This window comes from Larus michahellis, chromosome 8 (assembly GCF_964199755.1).
Source record: "Larus michahellis chromosome 8, bLarMic1.1, whole genome shotgun sequence".
NCBI classification, from domain to species: Eukaryota; Metazoa; Chordata; class Aves; order Charadriiformes; family Laridae; genus Larus; species Larus michahellis.
In genome coordinates this window covers 12,342,477-12,366,226 of record NC_133903.1, presented here as the reverse complement: position 1 = coordinate 12,366,226, position 23,750 = coordinate 12,342,477, and the positions used below count along the sequence as shown (strand labels likewise).

The 23,750-nt window shown below is 39.7% G+C and overlaps 1 protein-coding gene across 1 annotated transcript in view; it reads right to left on the bottom strand.

Annotated features, from left to right (window-relative positions):
* Positions 1-18,001, bottom strand: part of LOC141747000 (uncharacterized) — a 99,346-nt gene extending 81,345 nt beyond the window's left edge. The window contains exons 1-8 of the mRNA XM_074596391.1: positions 17,620-18,001; positions 15,893-16,053; positions 14,295-14,365; positions 12,116-12,281; positions 11,007-11,144; positions 9,989-10,178; positions 8,802-8,929; positions 2,104-2,207 (exon numbers count right to left, since the gene is read on the bottom strand). Coding sequence (XP_074452492.1) covers positions 2,104-2,207; positions 8,802-8,929; positions 9,989-10,178; positions 11,007-11,144; positions 12,116-12,281; positions 14,295-14,365; positions 15,893-16,053; positions 17,620-17,752 — 1,091 coding nt within the window. The 5' untranslated portion in view covers positions 17,753-18,001. The remainder of the gene's footprint in view (positions 1-2,103; positions 2,208-8,801; positions 8,930-9,988; positions 10,179-11,006; positions 11,145-12,115; positions 12,282-14,294; positions 14,366-15,892; positions 16,054-17,619) is intronic.
* Between the last annotated feature and the right edge of the window lie 5,749 nt (positions 18,002-23,750).

The window sequence follows — 23,750 nt, the reverse complement described above, 5'->3', positions numbered from 1 at the left end:
CTGGATTAGTATTTCTGAAAGTCTCAAACCATTGGACTAGAACTATTCCTGGTGTTCCTCAGGGCTTAGTGTTGGGACCATTTCTGTTTAACATCTTTATTGATGACCTTGATAAGGACATAGAGTGTATCATCAGCAAGTTTGCAGATGACACCAAGCTAAGCGGGAGTGTTGATCTGCATGAGGATAGGGAGGCTCTACAAAGAGACTTGGATAGATTGGACCGATGGGCCAATGCTAACGGAATGTGCTTCAACAAGGCCAAGTGCCAGGTCCTGCACTTGGGCCACAACAACCCCATGCATCGCTACAGGCTTGGGGAAGCGTGGCTGGAGAGCTGCCTGGCAGAAAAGGACCTGGGGGTTCTAATGGACAAGCGCCTGAATATGAGCCAGCAGTGTGCCCAGGTGGCCAAGAAAGCCAATGCCATCCTGGCTTGTATTAGAAATAGTGTGACCAGCAGAAGGAGGGAGGTGACTGTCCCCCTTTACTCAGCACTGGTGAGGCCACACTTTGAGTATTGCGTCCAGTTTTGAGCACCTCAATACGAGAGAGATACCAAGGTGCAGAGGAGGGCAACGGAGCTGGTGAAGGGCCTGGAGAATAAATCTTATGAGGACCAACTGAAGGAGCTGGGACTGTTTAGTTTGAGGAAGAGGAGGCTGAGGGGAGACCTCATCACTCTCTACAACTACTTGAAAGGACATTGTAGAGAGGTTGGTGCTGGTCCCTTCTCACAGGTAATTAGCAATAGAACAAGAGGGAATGGGTTCAAGCTGCAGCAGGATAGGTTTAGGCTGGACATTAGGAAAAAAAATTTCACAGAAAGAGCGGTCAGACACTGGAATAGGCTGCCCAAGGAGGTGGTTGAGTCACCATCCCTGAATGTGATTAAGAGTCATTTAGATGTGGTGTTGGGGATATGGTGTAGGGGAGAACTTTGTAGAGTGGGGTTGATGGTTGGACTCGATGATCCCAAGGGTCTTTTCCAACTTGAATGATTCTATGATTCTATTCCTGACTGCAAATGAGCGGGGGCCTTGATCTTTAAAGCTGCAGTTCAATGACGGGTATAAACCATCCTGAGATCAGGCTGCTACTGAAAGATGTGGCTCCACCACGTGCACACTCCCAGCCTAACATTTGTTTCCTCTCCCCGAAGAGTACTAAGGCCACTGAAGACAGAGATCCAGGTAAGCTTTTTCATAACAAATGGCAGTAGATGCTTAAAACCAGCAGCACTGATTTCCACCTAAGCCTTGACTCAAGTTTCCTGTTCACATTGTTCCTGAAACAGGAAGTCTGTGTGTGGGAATAGGCATGGGACAGGAAAGTCTCTTTTGTATACAAAGTTCATTCAGTGAGAAGAGAATATCATCCTTCTGCCACATAAATAAGATCTGCAATACACGTTCTTCCTTTAAAGTGCTCCAAATTTGAATCCAACATTTGGGCATGAATTTAAAACATTAATCTATTTTAAATATTTACAAAACATTTGTAAATGTTTTTTACATTTACTACTCTGCACTGGTGAGGCCACAACTGGAATACTGCATCCAGTTTTGGGCTCCCCAGTTCAAGAGGGACAGGGAACTACTGGAGCGGGTCCAGCGTAGGGCAACTAAGATGACTGAGGGACTGGAGCATCTCCCTTATGAGGAAAGGCTGAGAGAGCTGGGACTCTTTAGCCTGGAGAAGAGAAGGCTGAGGGGAGACCTTATTATGGCATACAAGTATCTAAAGGGTGGGTTGAAGGAGGGTGGTGCCAGACTCTTTTCATTGGTTCCCAGTGACAGGACGAGGGGCAATGGGCACAAGTTAGAACATAGGAAGTCCCGTTCAAATACACGGAAAAACTTCTTTACGGTGAGGGTGACAGAGCACTGGAACAGGCTGCCCAGGGAGGTTGTGGAGTCCCCTTCTCTGGAGATTTTCAAGACCCGCCTGGATGCAGTCCTGAGTAATGTGCTCTAGGCAATCCTGCTCTAGCAGGGGAGTTGGACTAGATGATCTCTAGAGGTCCCTTCCAACTCTGAAGTTTCTGTGATTCTGTGATTTCCTTCGTTTTTTTTTTAAATGCAATTACTAAAGGCACCTTACCAGTTGTCTCTGCATTTAAATGAAGATCTTTGCCATACTGCTTTTAAGGCCTCAAGAGAAAGTTGTCGAAGCTCAAACACGAGAGTCATGAAAAGGTTTGCAGTCTGTAAGAGAGCATAACAAATGTAATATTACAGCTGTGCAGAAACCAGTTTTACATAACAGAGCACAACAAGAGACTTTGGGTTATACCAGCATTGCCACAGATTTAAAATGTAACCTGAGAGTAAAACCTCTCTTCCCCGTGTCCCTATCTTCCTTCCCTCCCTTGCTTTTCTCTTCAGGCTGCAAACATGTAAGGAGAAGGGGTTTCACTTGGGATGTCAGTCACTTTCTCGAGCAACTGTGCTCAGTGACCACTATGCACACCACTAGCATACAAATGAATAATCAACCAAAATGCAGCACTGTGGTTACAATCCAGAAGAGAAGGCCATAATCCTCTCGGAGTTTGTACAGCAAGACCTTGATTTATGACCAGAACTGCCGGGATAGCCTTAACACAAAATGCAACAATAGTCAAGCTAACTTCATATTAGTCTTAAGTTTATGATAAAGATCATTTAACTGAGGTTTGGACAATGCGTAAAGTTTTTGCTTGAGTACCTCTGGAGCTGTGTGAAAATATTGCATTTTACTGGGGAAAAGCCCAAGCATAACTGCTCTTACCTCTGCAGGAAGCATGGGCTTAGTGGAACGTGTAGTAGCAGAAGAGCTCTTCTCCCTGGCTGAGCTGAATTGCTACAACATACAGTAGCTATTTTACCTGCAGCACATTATCACACACACTTTTCAGTGTAAATAAATTCTAGCACTTCATTCACAAGCTGCTCCTTGCTCTTGTTGGCAAAACTGGAAAACCTACTTTAGGGTTACTTCATTAAAAAAACCTAAGTATTTCAGTCTAGTTGAACAGTTGAAGCTGAATAGTTCTGTTTAATAATTTATTTGCATGTGCATGGCTGAAAGAAATTAAGAGCAATTCAGAGCAGACCCATGCTTTTCTGTTAAGTGAAGTAGCTACCTGTAGTAGACTACATTTAAAAAAACACCACTCCCACCCCTCACTTAACTTACGTGGCAGTATCAGTTTCTAATCAGCTGAAACAAGTATTTTTCAGGAACTACTGTCTTGAGGTACTTTTGGATGTGTATTATATTACCAGCACTAATTTTTATTTTCTAAAAAGTGATCCTGGAAGTCAAATTAATCGAATATTGAATTGAGCTAAACACATTACCAAGATGACAGAAGCCTTTCTATTTTTATGGAGTACAAAGTTTCCAGTGACATCCTTACTCAATCCAGGCCCTGTATTACCTACCGAGGCTATTCTCTGCTAAGAGAGGAGGATCTTTTCACCTTTTTTCATATTGTTTTCATTTGCACATACACTATTCATCACATTGTTATTTTGGCCTCAGTAGAAGCTTTTTGGAAAATGATATTTTAAAGGATAAATAGCCTGTAGATGTCTTCCTCTGAGACCTGTTCCAAAGTTCAAGAAGGGAGATAGGTCTCATTACTTGAAAAATTAACAGAATGTTAAATTCAGTAGTTTGTATGTTCACTTTAACCTAACTCTATAATGTACAAGTTTTAATCATGGTCCACGTCATACAGATTCACTTCAATTTGTTATTCACTTCAGAGGTGAAAGACTTAGACGTAGGACAACTGCTCTGGTTCCAAAGAAAACATTTTTCTTTGTGTAGAAATCATACAAACAAAGTCTAATTCCACTAAACAACATTTCCAAAGGTCTGGGGAGAGACCTGCTTTGACATCCTAACCTTCCTTCCAGGAGCTGCTTCCAAAAGCAATGAAATATTGGAATAACTCAGTGCCAGCATTTGATTTTAATTCAAGATTGCCAAGACATTTCCAGTAAAAGAAGCTTTCAGTAAGAAGATGGAGTAATTTCTTACCATGTTGTTTGATAGGCTGAGGGAATAATTTGTTAGATCCAATACAAACATTATTTATGGTTTTGTTCTTTTGTAGCTTCTTTTCTTTTTAGCCATGGTATATTAATTTCATCAAATTGAAATTTATTCTCATACACGAAGCCCTATCTAGGTATTAATTCCAATAACATTTATAATTCCATAGCTAAAATTCAGTTAGATCTACATGTATTCCGTTCCATACCATACCACTGAAGACTATGGAGCTAGTGAAATAGATTACATTTCATGGCCTATAAAATATTCAGAGAACTGTATTTAATGAAGTTCTTCAAAAGGATTTGCAAAACGCAGGCCTTATCCACATTTTTACACAAGCAAATACACTATGGGCAGCAGATTAGGTGAGCTGGGGAGCCTCACAGATACTATCACAAGGAGCTGTCTGTGCAACGTCTGATGAGCTCAGGTGGTTCATCAGCTGGAGGCCACAGCACAGTTCAAGGTAAAGTTTCCAGACTGATATATTTCCAGGTGATATAATTTTAGACTGTAGAATGACTTCATTCTACTTCACACCTGCTGACTAGACAAGCTCCTGTCTAATAACTCAGTGCAAAATTTCACAGAGAAACAGCTATTTTTACTTCCTAATAATAAAGCTTTAGAAGGAACTGTCTGGTCAGGTGGGCTGTTTTTATTTTTTACAGTAGGTTGCATTGAAATTGAGCTGTCAAATAAACAATAACCTCACTGTAAATGCCTCTATTTGTTGTATCGTAATAACAAACTACATGCAAATTTGGCTCCCATTCCCAGTCCTAAATGAAACATAAGGAAGCCTGGCTTTTATTTTGCATAGAAGTTTGCTTTTCCTTCCATCTGCAGACACACTGTAGCTCTATTTAAAAAAAAAAAATCCTCTGCAAGTGTAAACATGGTATAGTTTAGATTGGAAGATAAAGTAGTAAAATGCTTCCCAATAAAAGTGTTTCTATTTATGATATATACAAGCACCCTTTGAAAGCTCGACACCTTATTTGCTGCCAAGTATAAGCCATGTCATCACAGGGGAGGTTGCTTTGAAAACGTGTTCAATGAACACTGTTGTTTCTGCCTACTAATTTAGGTTCTCAATGAAAGTCCTCTCCAGTAAATTTAGTATGTGTCTTTGGAATTACGTAGCTGTCTCTTCTGTATGGAACCTCCGGTTTTCAGCTGTCTGATTTCTTTTTTCAACTATACCTATGTTAAAGAACAAGTGATTTCCTCAAATTGAAAGCCAAGCGTGAAATCAGATGGAGGTGACATATTCTTCTCCCTAAAGTCTACTGGTTGAACAGCTGCGGTTATTCTCTCCCTGCCATGGCATAACTTAATTTCCTTCTGATCCTCATCAGTTCTTTCTTATTTGGTTTCCTACCTTGACAGTGAACCTTATTTCAACCTCAATTTCAGGAAGGATGTAATTGTGCCTAGTCATGGACCAGGTTAAAGTTACCTAACAGGCCATTCCCAATGCTATCTTCTAAGGCCTTCCAATTCAAAGCAAAGACTTCTGTTCCTAGTAAAGTTGTTATTTTTATAGTCATACAGAAAAAGAACAGTTGAATTTCAAAAAACAAAATCATCCATGTAACTACAGTATCTTCACTCATCTTGATAATCAGAACATCTTCCTTACGTGGGAAATATTGTTATACTCCCTACACCCACAAGTTAGAAAAATGCAAATCCAAACACTCGACTAGGTAGTAACTAGCAATTAGAATGCCTTATGAGAAAAAAAAAAATGGTGAGACCATGCCCTAAAGGTAAACTCTTTTGGGTCAGATTGGGGTGCAGGAGTTGGGCAGAGTGAATCTGACATAACTCTTGCCCACACTGCATACATACATACACAGACACATTCACCAGAGCTACCAATCCAGCATCAAAATCCAGACAGCCAAATGTAAATGCAGCCCCCAGCAGAAGCTGTGTGACAGGCTTCCTTCAAGACTCTCTCAAGCGAGGCTCCCTCTTCCCCATCCCTTTGCCCATTCTTTGTCAGTATGCAGCTTGTTCACTTAATGGTCCATTAGCTGATCTACATCCACATTGAAATTCAATATTGTCTCATAATAGCATTAAAAAATTAAACAACAACTTTGCTTCCTTGGAAATGACACAGTCTCCACCCCCACTTTCTCATCCCTCCACTGTTTTCCCTGGAGCTGGGGATTTTCCCTTCCATTTATTCTTGGTTTTGTGTCCTGAAAGAAAAGCATAATCTCACCTCATTCAGAGTCAAACAATAAGGGGACAAACAAGCTATACATGCGTAACAGTGGGGCTGTCTCCCAAGCAACGCTGTGGGCATTCCCATAACTTCTTTCCTGGCCCAAAGGACATTTTATCAGTTGGAATGAGGGATAATAAAGATCCCCTTTGAAATGTCTTGTCACACAGAAGGAACACCCTGAAACGGTGAAAATGGCTGACAACCAATCGAACCCTGTGCTGGGATAGACATATGATGAATAATTCACCTCTTTTTTAGGCAGTGGCGCGGACAGCAGCCGCTTGTGCTAATCTCAGTAATTTACAAAACAAATTTCCCACACATGAAGCCAGTGGGCCTCTTTAGAGGCTGAAGTGACATCCCACTGTTACTGGGAAAAATCGTCGACCATTCTTTCAAAGACACTGAATTATGGATGTTCAAAAGAAGGTAGGATTTAGAGAAAGTTTCTCAGGTCCACTGCAGTAATTTCTTTTTTCACCATTTTGCAAACAGTATGTAGCTCTCTAGTCTGTTCCTAAATGCCATTGCATACTGCTGTTACAATGACAGCCACATAGAATTAAGCGTTATCATAACCAAAGAGGCTGCTCTTATTTTACATTAGCAAGAACCATTATGTTTATGGCTCTGTTAGCTCTCTATAGCCCCAGTCTCCCTAATGTGCAGCTAAAAAAGACAGCAGACTTGCTTTTAACTTTGAGAAAGAAACCTATCCTATATACCACCACTCAGAAAGACCACCTGCTGCTTTCTCCTCAGCCCTGTGCTGAGGTCTTTGGCAGGCTGTGATACCAGTTCAGACTATGATCACCATTTAATAGGATGGGAGTAACTGCCAGGGTTGTGATTTATATTAGCGGACTGAAGTTGCCCACTTCAGTTGTGACTGTGATCCTTCTCCACCCTGTGCCTTTGCCTCAAGTCTCACACCACATTACACAAACATCTACTTGTGCTCATTAATCACACCTAAAGCTAAGAGAAACATGAATATACATAGCATATTAATTTCTAAAGAGGTACCACTGGCCCTGCAGAGCTGTAATCCAGCAGTGCACTTCTCCAGTCCCCATAAAGTACTCCCCCAGTATCTGTTTCCCCCCAGTGAACAGATAGTCAGACCTTTTGTTCTTTGACATGGGACTTAACCTGGACAAAGGAAGGGCAAGTGCCTTCTCCTAAGCTAGGTCTGAAGTTTTTTGTTAACATCACTTGTACCTCCATGCATTTACCGGAGAGATCACAGCCCCATTGCCTTGTTCCAAAGCATGAACAATCTAACAAGACAAGAACATCAGAGGACAGGGACTGTATCAGGAATGATCTGACTAACCTCATCAGTGGCAAATTGATGGAGGCACCAAGGTCCAGTTTAGTGCTTTCCCCATTAGCCCATACTTGTTTTCTAGTAAATCCTGACATGACTGACTTAGAACACAGAAGTGTGTTATTCTATTTCCAAATTTACATTTTTTTCCCCATTGTCCCATATAGGAACTTAATTACTAGCAAGAACCACTGCATCTGAAGGATAACGGGATATGAAGTGCCCTCTCTTTTAGGTCACCGCCCTAAGTTCATCTCAGGTCAGCAATGATTATGCACCATCATCTGTTGATCTTTCTGTATTGCATATAGCAGGTGTTCTTCATAATCTCTGAATTTCACAGAAGATAGGGATCTTAATTTCAAAGACAGTGACAAATGCTAACTGATCCAGTTGCTGCCCGTAACAACAAAAATTACAAGACTTGAGTGTGCTACAAAGACAGGCAGACCCTCACCTAGAATGATGGTCATCATAGAAAAAAATTAAGCCACTGCATGTTCCACATGACCAGAATATTCCAGCCTATGTTAGCAGCATCCACCAATTAAAATGGTTTAGGTGAGAAGAGATCCCCTCTGGACCCAAGCAGCATCCCCAGAAAACATGATGGTTTTTACTAGAATTCATCAAAAGCATGTGGAACTAATTAGCTAAGATCCAGAGGCAAGGGTTTCCTGTGCAAACTATTTTGAGGGGATGAGGGAACAGGAGAAGGACTGCGGAACTCCAACAAACATGGAAACAACAGCACTACCAGGAGTAGTATCCCATACTAAAGATGTAGATAAGAGTTTTTAGAATTAGGCATCAAAACTATCAGCGATAACCCAAACCAGACACTTTTTTTTGTTTATTTTTCCATGGCAAAAGAACTTTAGGAACATTTTCTTTCAGGTTCATTTAGAATACAGTTCAAAATTGCTCTTGCCAAATATTCAGGGGCCGTATGACATTTTGACTCTTCTTTTCAGTTTGATTTATTGTTTATATAGGAAAATGACACTTCAAAACATTTTATCTTTCTATAATTCTATAATTCTAAAATTCCCAAAGCAATGTAAGACTTCAGTATTTCAAAATTGCTGCCCTTCTAGTCACCTCTTATCTGTGTAGGAGAACTCTCAGACCACAAAGGGCTTTACAAGGAAATGGAGGTTCTTTGTAAAAGCTTACCTCAAAACTTGCACTATGTGCCGAGCAAAGCTTCCACACCAGTTCAGTCACTTCCCCTCCAGTTACTTCCCTCTCAGTTTTTTCCTTTTCATAGAGCATGCTGGTCACATACAGAGTGTCGGAGTCCACTGGAGAGACATAAGGAAAAATCAGATATCTGGTGGTTGCTGGCCATTTGCTATGATTAACCCAAAACGCTAGGGGAAAGTTTCTCTCCGACCCTTTATTTCTGCATGTAAGAATCTCTCCAGACTCAGTAAAGCCAAGGGATGAATATGAATGCCTGCAGTCAAGTTGAATTTAAGAACACAACAGAATAAAGGCCTAAAGACTAGTGTGACCTGAAATAAGGAGTCAGAGAAACAAAACAAAGACGACACGCATAAAAAAAGTCATGCTTTCCATCAATATGCCTCTTACAATGGCCCTGCTACTTTACATTCATCACCCTTTCAAATTTCATCTAATCATTCATTCAGCCCCACACTTCAACGTCCCAAAAACTCAACAGAACATCTAGGTGTCAAGAAAAATAAATGTCTCAGCTCTTAACCTGTTCTTGAGGAAGAATCTTGTCATCGTATGTCAGCATAACTATAAACAAAAAGTGTCCTGGAAATTTGGATTTTTCTTTTAAAAAAAACAACATTATTTAGAAGCAGACAAAAAAAAATAATACAAAGTGTTTCTCAACATTTAGAGGCCAACTTTAAAATCTTTCCTCAGGCAAGCCTCCCATTGACTTCAGTAAAATCATTCTCCTAAGGAACAGTCCACAGAGCAAAGATGCAGCAAAAATTTAAACCGTTCTCTGACATGGCACGTCCTTAGTTCCATTAGGATTTGCAATTATTTAGGCTCCATTTGTACACACACTAGGAATTGTCCATAGACACCAGAAGGCTGATGCTCTGCGTACAAGGGGGCTAGGTATATAAAGGAGGTAAAAAGGACTTGGCCATTACGGAAATCACTTTTGGAGACCCACCCAGCTTTCTAATAGCAGGTCCTAAAGTCCCAAAGAAGTGACAGCTCTCAGTAGCCCTGCCTGTAAAAACATCCACTTTCACATAGTTTAATATATTAAAGGAAATATCAGGTGCAAAGAGTTTTCACAGGCAAGACACAGTCCCAAGATTCTTCTAGGAAATAAAGTAAATTTATTTTAGCAGAAACATCCATGCTACCTTTGTTGTCCAGTGTCTCTGTTTCCACTTGGAAGAGTTTCAGTGAAGACTGTGTCTGTGTCTTTGCCCCATTGCCCTTCTGAGAGAACAGTGTAACGAGGTTGGACTCAGTACATTTGGCCTCTGACAGGACTCCATCCTTAATGCTCTGAACACATTCCAGTTTGGAGGACAGGATCCGCTGCTCAGACTGAGAAGAACAGATACTTCAGGTAAAGTCTTGATGATCTATGTCAGCCTGCCAAATCCTTTCTCTCCCAACTTCACACAGAATTCCAGTTCTGTGATACAGTGTGAAGTCTCTTGTCTAGACCTTTGACAGAGGTCAGCCTGTGGAGGTTAATATGCTCTTTATTTCCAGTCTAATTTTTCCATCAATGAAATGCAACTGCTAACTTTCAGTGCCAAATGGTCTCAATTCGTTTCAGTTCACAAAACATCAGTGTTAAGCAGACATTTTTGGTCAGCAGTGTTGAGAAAAGCAAAAGGCCGGTAAATTACGACTACCTAGTACAATACAAGAAACAAGTAATATGCACCTAATAAAAATGGCACAAGATACAAAAATTGACTGTATTTGCCATGAACAGTAGAAAGCTGTGCGTCTGGTTTTTAGAAAAGCTTCCATCTTTCCAAAATTTTCTGCAAATAACAGCTTTCTTTGCATAATGTATTTTTCTTATCCACATATCTCTATTCCTCTCTTTCATTCTCTACTTTCAGCTTACCACTATAACATATTTTAATGACAGAGTTTAATCCAGGCGCCTAACAACCTCCTGCATTTATACAAAGTTCATCAACTACAATGCAAATTTGCATTAAAAACAAATTCTGTGAATAACAGGCATTACAGGGACAACAATATTCATCATTTCTTTGCTAAGGATTCAAGTTTGGGCAGACACAAATATAATTGAGCATAAGTGACTATTCAAAAATGTTTTCATTTACATTTTGACTCTTCAAAGAAATTAAAGGTCCTGTGGAAGAATCAGCGTTATTTCCCAACACTTACTGGCACATGAGGAAGAACAACAGACTGCACAGAGGTAAAGCCAGAATACCGATGAGAGCAGAGGTTTAAGTCCCTTGTCTTCATAAGAATAGGACCTTTTTGCTGATACCTGGTTGGGCATATTCCCAGAACATCCACCTAGTAACAAATGTACAGTGTTGAATCACACATACAGACATATACAAGCCAGTATTATGGGCTACTACAATTAATTTTAATAATTGCTTTGTTGTAATAACAATGCAACAGAGACCTAAAATCTCCCTTGCAGGACACTGGTTTCACCACAAAAGCCACGGAAAGGCAAATCATTTTAAAGACCTTGGTCAAACTTTATTAATAGCCAGGGTTTGTTGATTTGTTTAACTTCTTGGTGTTATTCTGAATCAGATCATTTACAGACGTACGCTTTTTCATTTAAGATTTTGTGGGTTTGCAGGGAAGCATTCATTCAGAGAGCATTTCTACTCAGAAGAAATGTAATTACATACGGGTGTCCCAAGCCTTATTGCAGAACATCTATTTAAGCACTGATATGTAGAAATAGCACGAGAGTGAGGGTAGTGCACATCATGCTGAAGGTCAGTCTAGAGACTGCTCTTCACAACAGAAGACGTGCAGCCATTGAGGTATCTCACCTGCACTCATGCAAACACACAGGCAACAGTGGGGTACTCTGGAATATTATTGCAGTGTAACACTGCAGAACTCGAGCTCAAGTACTAAAAAAAAAATTGCAAAGAGTTCTGAGAAGCCTGTTCCTAAAGCCTCCTGAAATTAATGAAACAAGTCATGATGAATAATCATGATTAACGAATATTGAATTTTTTCCCAGAAAACTGGTAAAGCACAAGTCCTGATGTTACAACTGCTCAGAGAACTCTGCCATACAAAGCTTTACCTCAGGTAATCAAGCAGTGGATTCCAACCCTAAACAAGAATGCAAATTTTAGATAATTACATAACATTCACTACAAAAAGCAATCAGATGACCACCACCAGCCACTCACCAGCCACAAGTGGCAAAAGCCTTTAGTTATTTACAAATAGACTCAATGTGTACAAGGGCCACCAGCCACTCTAGAGCATTACTCTACCAACCATCTCACCTCTTCAACGACTGCACTAGCAGTGGATGCTTGCGACGTCTGCAGGACACTGAGAATGCCTCGCTTTATGTTCAGTGCCCAGGTCTGTTCATTCCTCACAGGACAGAGCTTCAGAACTTTCCCATCATGGAAAGAAAAATGAAGAGGATGCTGTTCTAGTACTTCCCTGCAATGAAATAGTTTATAGTTTCTTTTTTCAAATGGTGGCTGCAAGTCAGTTTTTGACATTAGACTGAGATTTTTTGAACAGAGCTGTTCCTCCACAATGGATCTGTCTTATTCTGTATCTCCACTCTTTATAGCATGCCTCTATTCTTCATGAATTCACCCTGACGCTAAGAGCCCTTAAAACAAAACAAAAACCCTATCAAGATAATCACAGCATCTTCAACATAACTGTAATGCTTAATAAAGCCAACTCCTGGTACATTCTTTACAAGTAATTCTACTTAGTGGCAATGATTCTTGTTTAATATACAACAGAAATTTCATTTTACAATTCAGGGTGCCTTTATCATTTGTAAGTATCTCAATTGCAAAGTAACTGCATGTACTCTTTATCATTCCTCTTCAGCTGTGATACACACAAGAAAAACTGCTTCCCAATCAACCTATATCTTCCTGCTCCACTAGGTGTACGTACTTGGGCGCTATCCCAAAGTTATCCCCCCATCTCTGTTGTCAGTCCACTCCCTGATTTCTTTTGCTATCCAAGATTTAGAGTACAGTGTTTTCTACTTTGCCAACAGATTACTTTTTAACATTGATTTTCACTCCAAATATAATGCACTTGAATCATATATTTTCCCTCTAAATGGGGAAAAAAAGAGCCATCCAAAAGAAGAATTCTACAGTAGTCCAATGGTCAGCTCCCGTACAAGGCAATACACAGTTCATCTGCACATTAACTCTGGAACTAACTGTTTGTCTAATCAACTGGGTCACAAAGACAACGTAAGAGAAAAACTTTTAATGCATCAACACCTGGATAAAGTCTTTCCAGGAGAAGAGACTGTGCACATGGGATAAGGTTTTCTGAACTGCTAGGCAACTGCAGATGCTTTTGCTGCTATCTGTGGAAATTACATGCATGTTCAGAGGACAAGCTAGACCACTGTATATTCACAATAGGCTGAGGCAAATGCTAATAAGGTTCACTCGTCTGAATAATTATTTTCAATAGCCAAGCTTCACTGAATGCTTTCTTTACTACTTCTATTTTTTTGGCTTCTCTGCAAAGAACAAGACACAACTGCTTTTACCCCTATGAAAATCCTACAAATAACTTCACAGAAGATGATGTGCCTGTACTCTGGTTTGAACTCCCATAGCACTACCCGTACTGTGGAACACAAAGTTCTTCCTGATGAATATAAAAATTGATGCATTTACTCCAAACTTGCTCTTTTTGACCCTTTGAATTGAGTCAATTACCTCAGTTCTCAGTGCCATTTAAAGGCTGAGAATCCAAGTGGCAGGACAAAGAGATAGATTACAACGCTGAGCTTAACCAGACAACAGAACGGAGTTTTTTTGACAACACAAGAAACATCAGCTCTCTGGGAAAATACCAGGCCTCCACAGTTTGAAGAGACCTTTTTGTATAGGCATCTTCACTAGAGTCTATACCTTTGCAAGTCAGAGGGAAACACACTGACATATGTTATGAATGACCTACTAAAAACAAAAACATAAAAGGAAGAAAATGACATTAGACGAATAAATGTAGTTTAAATATCCTGGAATAAAAAAAACCCACAATGTTTTTCATGGTGAGAATCCTCCAAACCAAGAACTTCCGAAATGTACTTCAAAACTCAAGAGTCTGTACAAGTAACAACTGCAATTTAGAGAACTAGTGAGCTAGCCAGCTAGAGGCCTGGTTATTTGTACCCAGAATAAGTTTAATTGTCTACTCTCCAAATGTTTTTATATACAAAGGAATTAAAATTAGGTTCAAAAAAAACCTTTTTGGACCAAATGCCTCTCAATTTGCTGATGGTGCTCTTATTGTGATCCTTGCTTTTTCAAAAAAAAAAAAAAAAAAAAAAACCCACACCAACAAACCCAACTAATACTAAACACAGTATGAAACAGAGTGAACAATGTCCAGTCAACAGCTGCTAAGCCATATAGCTTCAAAAAAAACCCAAGAACTAGACCAAATTAGTTTTTCTACCTTAGACTGTCCATTTCCTTCAGAGGCTCCTCTGTGGATGCAAGATTTTTCTTAATCTGTACATCTTGCACCTAGGAGCAAAGATTATAGAGCAATAAATATCACTGTCAACAGGAACTTGTGGACTTTGTCACATAAGGATATCTACATAGAATGTCACAGACAATGAAAAAAGACTCATCACTGCAAGCAACACAACCAGAATAGCCATATCTTCAGGTTGCACATCTGAGATGGTTTACAGAAATTTCTTCTACAAAGAAGTTTCACTCACTATTAAAATCATTTTATACAGCACTATTATATCCCTAGTAGAAGCAATCTACTATATCCCTAGTAGAAGCAATCATCTAGTCTGGGGTAAAGTAGGAGCCTGGATAAACATAAGTCCTTTCTACACCCAGTTGAGAAGCAAAATGACTACCCGTCTCAGTTGACTCTTGAGACTATACCAGGTAAAGTTCTCAGTATTCAGTAGCCATTTTATAGCTTGCTTCTACTGAATTCAGAGGAGAAAATGCATACTTAAGTTCATTATGAAATTTCCTAAAGTACTTGCAATTTGGCTGGCTGTGGTAAGGAAGCACTGTTCTCAAATGGTAAATGAAAAACAGTGGCACTCTGTCCCATTTTAAGTACAGCATAGACTGCAACTGTTAGTGATTTTTTTTTTCTTAGTATCTTCTACTTTTTTACAAAGACAAGCATTCAACTACACATTGTTTTGCCTATTTTAGGAGGCCATAAATTAAGATAAAGAGCTAGAAGTTGGGGAATCCAGCCACTGATGTTGCAAGGCAGAAGACAGTACCCAAATTCTCATCTTTCATGTAAAATCACAGGACCACTGACCAGTTAATTTTATCCATATGGCCATGTTAGGACAGGGATAACTATCGTATTCTTTGTTGGCCTCATGTATATGTGTATATAGTACACACATGTCAACCCCCCGTAGAACCCATGAACCCTCTGTTAACCTGAAGAAAAAACAACGCAGATGAGAGAAGGTTATTTTTCATGCTCCCCCTGCTAAAGCACTGTAGTTCTCAAACTGGCCTACCGCAGGGCTCATCCCAGGAAAACGTCTGTAATTTGAAACTAGTCTGTTGCTCTTGTCACTGAGAGAGAGATCTCCTGTCGAGATCAACGGAGTGTTAGAAGGCTGAATTTTACACTGGGCTAGGAATGGCACCAATCCAGCACATCATACAAGTTTCTCAAGTTTTCTTTAAAATGCTTGCCATTTTTAAATTACTGCTGCAGATATGAAAGTGCTTAAAAATAAACCAAATTCCTTTCAAAGGGACTAGCTTAATCTCCAGTTCCACACTTCATGTGAAAAAACTGTGAAACTGTAATGTCACTTAGGACAGAAAACAATGATTTGTTTAATCTGCTGTTTAAAATGGGCGAATACCTAATTTGAAGCCGTGTCACATCAAAGCAATTCTGCAACTCTAATTATAAGGTTCAGAATTGAACTGGCTTTTAATTACAAGAAAAACAAATGTTTTAAACGAAGCAGTAATCCTAAAGAAAGATACAGTTCCACATCAGCTCATCCCAATCACTCAGACGATTATGACAATACTCACTTTCAAAACCATCTGGCAATTCCCCAATACCTCAATGATCACTGTGCTCTCCAGAGAGATGCCACTGCTTTTGTAAATGCCTCCCTGCAGAAACGTGTTGGTGACGGCTGAATACTTATAGCTGTACCTAGCTCTTTTGGGGAAGTACGATGCACTGTGTCCTAGGAAAAAAACCAAAAAAATGCTTTTTTAGTCTATTAGGCTTACCCCTACCCCTATTTTTTTCCCTACTTTTTAATCTTTTGGCCACTGAAATCAGCTAAACAAAGGGACAGATATTCATTCAGAACGTTCCTTTCCCATTTGGACTTGCAATTGGAAGAACTGGGTTTCTGAAAGCACCCTGCATGCTAGTGACAGCTCCAGTATGGATGGTGAAAAGAATTCTGCTTTCTCCTATGCAGATGGCCTCACAATTTCCACCGAGGCAGGAATCTGATTTCCAAGAGCAGAAAAGGAAGTCAATGCATTTATGGCGTGATAGTCTTTGGACACCTTTCAGAGAGCAGCAAAGCAGGACTTTTGCAACAGCAAGATGAAAAAGACCTGCTGATGCATTCAGTGCTTTTCATGCCCACGCTGTGAGCTACACACATGCAGACAAACTAAATGACATGGTTTTTAAGTAAAGAACTGTGGTTCTGAAAGCCTGCCTGAAAAGATCCAGGCTAAGGAAAAGAATGCATGGGAAGGCAATGATTATTTGTATTTGTATGAAGACGTTGTTACGACCTGGCAAGTGTCCATGGGTAGCACTGTCTTCTACTGAATATAATGTCAGATACAATCGTGTGCTACATGGTCTCTGTATTCCTCTAATCAAAGGAGATTCTCTTCTAGGCCAGGTCATGAGAATTAACTATAAAGGATGAGAACGATGTAACAAATACGGTGTCCCTAAAAGATAAGACGACATGGTACAACCTCAACTGGGACCACTGAAGTGCAGAAGAGGGAAAATTCAAAGAAAACACTCTCCCTTCCCTCAGATGAAGATGATACCACCTGGAAAAAATGACCTCTGTAGCTCCCATAATACAGAGCTTCTTTTTCTCTACCTCACAGTGGCACTACAACACTCGAGCACTTTCACTGACAAAGGCACACAGAAATGAAGCAATGTTGAACAAATGAAGGGTCTCTAAGCTGCACTGTCTGAGTAGGTAGCCAAGAGACCAGCGAAAGATCTCCTTGCGTCCATGAGCTCCCCTTGCTCTTACGCTGAAAAGCACTTTTGCACATTCAAGTACCTGCTGGCAATGTAAATTGGAAGCGTAAGTTACAAACTACACTTCAAGCCAACCAAACCTTTCCAGGTCAATTCAATATCCTGTCTTCCCATCCATTTCTCCTTTACAGAATGTAAGCTTGGTGCCTGCTTACTGAAGGAGAAGTCTTTCTTAAGGCCTGTTTCAGTATTAAAGGAGTTAACAGTGGGTACTGGAAAAAAAAGACGCTCATATATGGCTGGGTCTTGCCCTGCATGGGTTTAGTAGTTCACTTAGCTCTAATGTCTATGAGTTTTCTGAGTTCACAGAATGCAAACTTCAGGCAGGTCTGGGTCTGGTGAAGCTTAGGGGAACTTCTCTGCTATTTCCACGAACGCTGATCACCCAGACAAGTATCATTCTTCTGAGAACACAACATCCTTGATGAAGAGAAGGAATTTTTCAAATCCCTCCTTCCTTATCACATACAAGGCCTGAATACAGTCTTGTTTTACTCACCTACACACTCCGCAAAACAGGAAACTGCGTAACTTAAACTCTCCAAGGATCCTGCAATGACAAGTAAGATAATAGAAAAGCACTGAAAATTTGTGTGCAGCTCAGGACAGACCTTCTGCTTTTCAATTACCATGAAATAACTAAAACCAAAACATGGCCCTCAAAAAAAAAAAAAAATACGTGAGAGTTTTGCTACCAAGTATGAAGGAACAAGACTGCTCTTGCTCCTTTCTCCACGTCTGTACCACACAAGCACATACATAAAGGAATGACATACCTGAGTGTATTTATTGCGGTAGGTATGGAAATGCAACAATACCATGGATTGCCAAGCAAATTAAAAAAGAGGTTCTTAATCCAAGAAAGAAATACACATTTTATACACCACACGTTTTTACATTTGTAGGCTTTTAACTTTACTGCAAGTAGGGAAAATTTCCACTTAGCTAAGATTTTTATTGTACATGGCCATTCAAGAAATCGTAAGTATCATTTAAAGCAGAACAAGAGCAAGCTTTACTGCCCAAGCAAAACTTTTCCAGCACCAGCACACTAAAGAACACTTAAACATCACAACTCAAAGGTGGCAATTGCTTAAGACATCCTTTAATACTGGAGAGCCTGTCCTCCAATATGACTTTCATTCAGACTTTGACTGTGAGGGCAGTGAATTCAAGGGGATGCAGAACACACTTAAACCACACAGATGGAATTGCTTCAGATTCACATCAGCACGAACAGGGAAAACGCTTGGGCTGCTACATACAGAGCCTCCATTCCTTCTCTTCATTCTGTGCATGCACATCTGCACAGTAAACTAGTAAGACTCACGCTAATGCTCTGATGCTGAATGACCTTAAATAAGCCTGGCAGAATTACATTCATCAGTTATTGCAAGCACTGCTAGACAACATAAAAGTCCACGATGAACTGGAAGAAAAAATCTGTTTCATAGAGAAGTTAAGCAACAGTGAAAATTATAGTTTATCTATTTCCTGTGCATCACTGTGATTGTCTCTACAAGCATGATGACTGGGTGCTCAAAGGGCTAGACTGATAGAAATCATGCTTCAGCACATGAAACACTGCAGATTTCTTTCACCTCTGGTAAATACACAGGTACTATGTTGAAGACTGGCCTACTGGCCCCAATTTCTTGAGAACTTCTGTGATAAACTTGAGCTTAATTTACAGGAGTTTTGAGAGAGAAGCCCCATGATGAACACATTCTGTACTGCTAACACTCCCCAGCACTCAACTCAACAAGTTATCCCAAGTCCTAGGTACTGATGGGAACTTGCTAATGGCAAAATCAGTCAGATCCCAGCTGCTCATACGCACTGCAGTGATAGATGAGGAACACCCAAAATCAAATATGTGATCCTGCTGCACTTCAATATAAGGCACTTGTATGCACCACAGTGAAAGAAAATCCTACTTTATTAATAAATCACATATTACGTGATTTAATTAGTACTAAAAGCACTCAGCCCTAACTTGCCATTATTGATAAATATTTCTTAAAAATAACTCCCTTATGAAGTTCAGTACTAAGTATAATCGTCCCCAACCTCTATGCTATGCTATATGCTAAAGAACCTCCCTGTTAAGCGTTAACTAACATCTCTGTGTTGCTCAGCTTTGTTTCCCACTGGAGACAGAAGTTAAAAGACTCTTTATTCTGATTCTGTACTTATGGATGTTTTATATATGCTATATGCCTGAAGGAAATGCTCTTGTCAAACTACAACATTTAGAAACCCCCATTAATATTATTTATTGGAACCATATTTTCCGTTCTCTTTATGCCTTTTTTTAAAATGTGAAAATTATTGGTAGGAAGAAAGAAGGGAATTCACAGCTTTGCAAAAAAAATAAGAAAGTGTTTGTTTCTTCAGGACTCACTCAAGCTTATATACATTTTTATTCCCAAGTTAAAATTTAATTTTCTGGAGAGTAGAATTACATTTTTCTTTAAAAGATCTTACCCCCACATTTATATTTTCCTTCCAACAAATGCTCCTTTTTATTTTGCAGAATTAATTCTCTGTATGGAACTTCAGATTTTACCTTTAAAAAGTATGAATAACATGCTGTTTTCAAGCAGACTTGGTCTAGTGCTATGGCTATCTGCAAAACTAGAGTACTTTCTAGCATAGAGAGACCAGGTTACATAACTTGAAAATTATCACTCGACTATTAATTTTTATAAACATGCCTATCTATACTTAAAACATATGCATTAATTTTAACATTCCAAACACACTGCATATGGAGAGAAAGAAATACACTTATCAGTTTCTTTGTGGGAAAAAAAATCATCCTTAAGGATCTAGTGCATCAGGTAAGAAAAGGGCTATCAAGCTCACCCTTTTCTTTCGAACAGTGGAAAAAGGTAGTGTTAATTTAATAGCTTTTAATGAAAAAATCAGTACAACTTATTCAAGAACTTTAAAATAAATACGGTAAGACAAACTTCATCTGTTATGTAGCATCAGATTTTTCAGATGCTGAGTACACCTCTCCAGGACCAGATTTAAGAGCACTCTCAGCTCCCATGTGGATACCCAAATGCTGTGCTCAGAATTTTTAAACGTGTTTATCACAGACAGTGCGGTAGGCTGAGCATCCTGGACAATTAGGCACTTTGTTAACTTTGTTAAGGTGCCTAAATTTAGAGTTTCTGCTCTTTGCTTTGTTCTTTTTAAATTTAAAATTTTCTTCCATAATTTATTTTGGTTCTAGAAGTAGCATGCACCTATTTCTTTCCAGTTGACAAGAGTAACAAAGGACCACATTACTGACATTTCACGATCTATTCATGATCCTTCATCTGCCAAATACCACAGTGAGCACAATTTCAGGAGACAGTACCAACATGCTATTTTCAGGTGAGACAATGAATTGACTGGCACAATCTCAATGTTTCTGTTGCTTTCCCCAGTAATGCTGAAGGAAGATGCGCTATTTAACTGCACTCCTTTATAGGTGGGAGCCCTCCCACCTGGCCAGTACCACCCAGAGAGCTCAGTAAAGCAAATTGCTACATGGTATTGAAAATCAAGACAAAGCTGCTACAAGAATTACTGCAAACCTACAAGCTATAATAATTTACAGCATCTCAGAAGTTTTGCTAGTGAGATCACTCCTTAACAGAAGTATTTTGCATTGAGAGAGATCAATCTTAGCAGAGGAAAAAGTATGTTCTACTTACTCTCTGAAGCTCCTGCCACAACAGCACAGAGTAAAATGATGGCGTGCAGCCCCATGGCCATCGAAATCACCTCCTCGGCCCAGAAGTTAACAAAACCACATCAGTTCTCCTCTCAAAGGCACCTCTGAGCAAGCCAGCAAAAGAAAATTTCCTTCACAAAGCAGGAGCTCACTCTTTCAACTCCCCTCGTCCAGCCAGAGGAGGGGCTCTGGCAGGGCAGCCTGCAGAGGGGCGGGTGTGTGTGTGTGGTAAGGGGAGAGATAGACACAAATATTTATCCAGTCTCTAACAGCATTTCAGCCTTTTTGCAAAAAACAGAGAGAGAAGCTAACCTATTAGAAATTCCACAAAACTGCAAGGAAAAGATATTAAGTATACAGCATTACAACATAGCAAATGCTCAGAACAATCCTCGCAGTAAGTTTAAAATAAAGAAATAAATTTAAAAATCACCCTAGCAATCGTTCTCTGATGACTATTCAATCAAAAAGTGCACAGAATGAAAACAAAAGCAAAAGCTTTGGTGCTGAAGGGAAGGTGTTTCCATTGGGAGCAAGCAAACTCATGTGAGGCAGATCATCCCCTCAACCAAAGTCCCAAACCGAAGATGGGTGAAATCGTGTGTAAACAATACACAAAACCACTAAACTACAGTCCTTCTGGTGGCAATCAGGTTTTTACAACACATCAGACGTGGGTCTTCCAGGGTTCACTAAACTTGTGATAAAGACCTTCCACTCCTGCTTGAGAGAGAGTCACCATCTACCTCCTGTTCTGCTGACTCATTTTTCTAGAATGGGGGGTCTCATCACACGCCTTCCCTGGCAGCCTGTGGCCACGTTTACTCTCCACATGTAATAGGATCGATGATCACTTACACCACGGAGGCACTGTCAAAACTCAGCTATGCTTGCACACCTTCTGAAGGAACCTGCTGTGGACAGACAAAGATTTATTTTCTCCCGCTGCATAAGCCTCTCTGGTTTACCCCAAGCTACTGTTTACTTCAAACCAGATTCACAAACAGAAATCATAGATAACAATCCCAGCCACCAGTACCACTGTCCCCCACCAAGCTTGTGTTGTCACAGCCTCTTGCCTGAACTTACTTTCTCCATCAGGTAACATTTGCTCAGTTCAAAATGCTTATCAATTTTACCTAAACGGAAAGCAACTTCTCACTTGTGCTTTGCATGGATCAATGACCACAGAAAATGAGAGAGAACAAGTCAAGTCTAAAGACTTAATAAAATACTCCATGACTAATGCTGGGCCCCTCTATCAAAATCCCAGATCTACCAAATGCCGAACTCGGGGCAGCTGAGGTCTGAAACAGAATTTAAAAAAAAAAAAAAAAAAATCATCTTATGGATTTCATACAGCAGCTCAGATTTCCTATGATCAAGCCAAAGTGGTAACAGAAAGCCTTCTTCCATCTCCACTGTGGTTTTTCAGAATATTCTAATTTTGAAACTGCTTCAGAGATTTCATTATGGAAATCTTGTGACTTGCTGGGTTTCCCATTTTTGCTCTGCTGAGTTACTCAGTCTTGAATTCATTTTAATGATTCATTTTAAGATTACAGCACACCTGGGCATAGTATGTGCTCCATACGTTACCCTGCAGTCATTCAGCTCTTGGTCTACTATCAGCAGTATCAATAGAAGCAGGTAAGTTAATAGCTGGGCATGAATATAAAAACATGATGAATTTACTGGAAAATTGCTATATTGTGACATTTCTTTTCTTGAATCACTCCTATTGCCTGTTCTCCATAGTAGTCTGACTTTTAGCTGTTTATATAGTAAGATTTTTCAACATATTTCACATAGCTATTGCAAAATGACATAAAGACATAAAACTTACACTGTATTCAGTGGAAATATCAAAATTGGAATTAGAGGGAATTTCTGCCTTATTGTGGCTCTCCTAAGAACGTAACCAAATAGCAACTAGTTACAAGCAGTGTTTGTGTGCTGAGCGTTTGTAGCCCTACCCACATATTAATGAATTTATAGGAAGTTTTCCACTTAGTTTATGTTAACCTCATGTATGGAACCAGTGTCCGGAGCCAGCAGAGTACATAAACAGGTGCTTAATTTTAAGCATAAACCCACACCAAAAATTATGCATGTGCTCAAATCTAAATGCTTTCTTGAAACAAGGCTGTTTTATCAGTCATTTCATCCCCTACTCAAACACCAAAAGCTCCTTAAGAAACCTTTCTGTCTCTAAATAGCTATATTTTCCTTAGAGCTCTGTGGGTGGGTTTCTCATTAAAAAAAAAATAATCCTCTTTCAGTTACATTTTTAATTTTCACCCAGAATAATTCATGCAACTCATTTCCCACAAGGAAGGAGCTTTAAGAAAGAGGGTGACCTGGAAAGGTTCTATGAACTATGCTGAGAGACAGTCTGTGCCCAAAGTCCCTGAAACAAAGCAGGGTATAACCAGATGGACAAAAAACGTCAGATCTGTTCACAAGACTGCAGCACACTAGATTTGGGGATGCCTCAGAACTGCTGCACTTGTGCAGACCAAGAATACTGCATGTATGTCTTACCAAGTGGCGAGAGAGCATCTTTCTAAGAGGTTACAAAACAGGCATCACACTCAGAAAACTAGACCCTCTGATGAGCTTTTTGAGAAGGTGACAGTGTTTAGTAAGAGACATGTTTTATAGCTTTAAGACAAATATTTAGCAACAGACATTAACATTTCAATCACAATTTCTAGAGTAACAATGTTTTCATGCAGAAACAGCTGGCATGTCATGGGAAGGCTCTCTTCAAGCACTAGGAAACAAACTTTCTGAAAAGATTCAAAAGGGAGCAACAGTTTTCATTTATCAACATTGGACATTAATGCTATTATATGTACACTTAATTTTAAGCACAAGCAATCTTGTTAACTGTA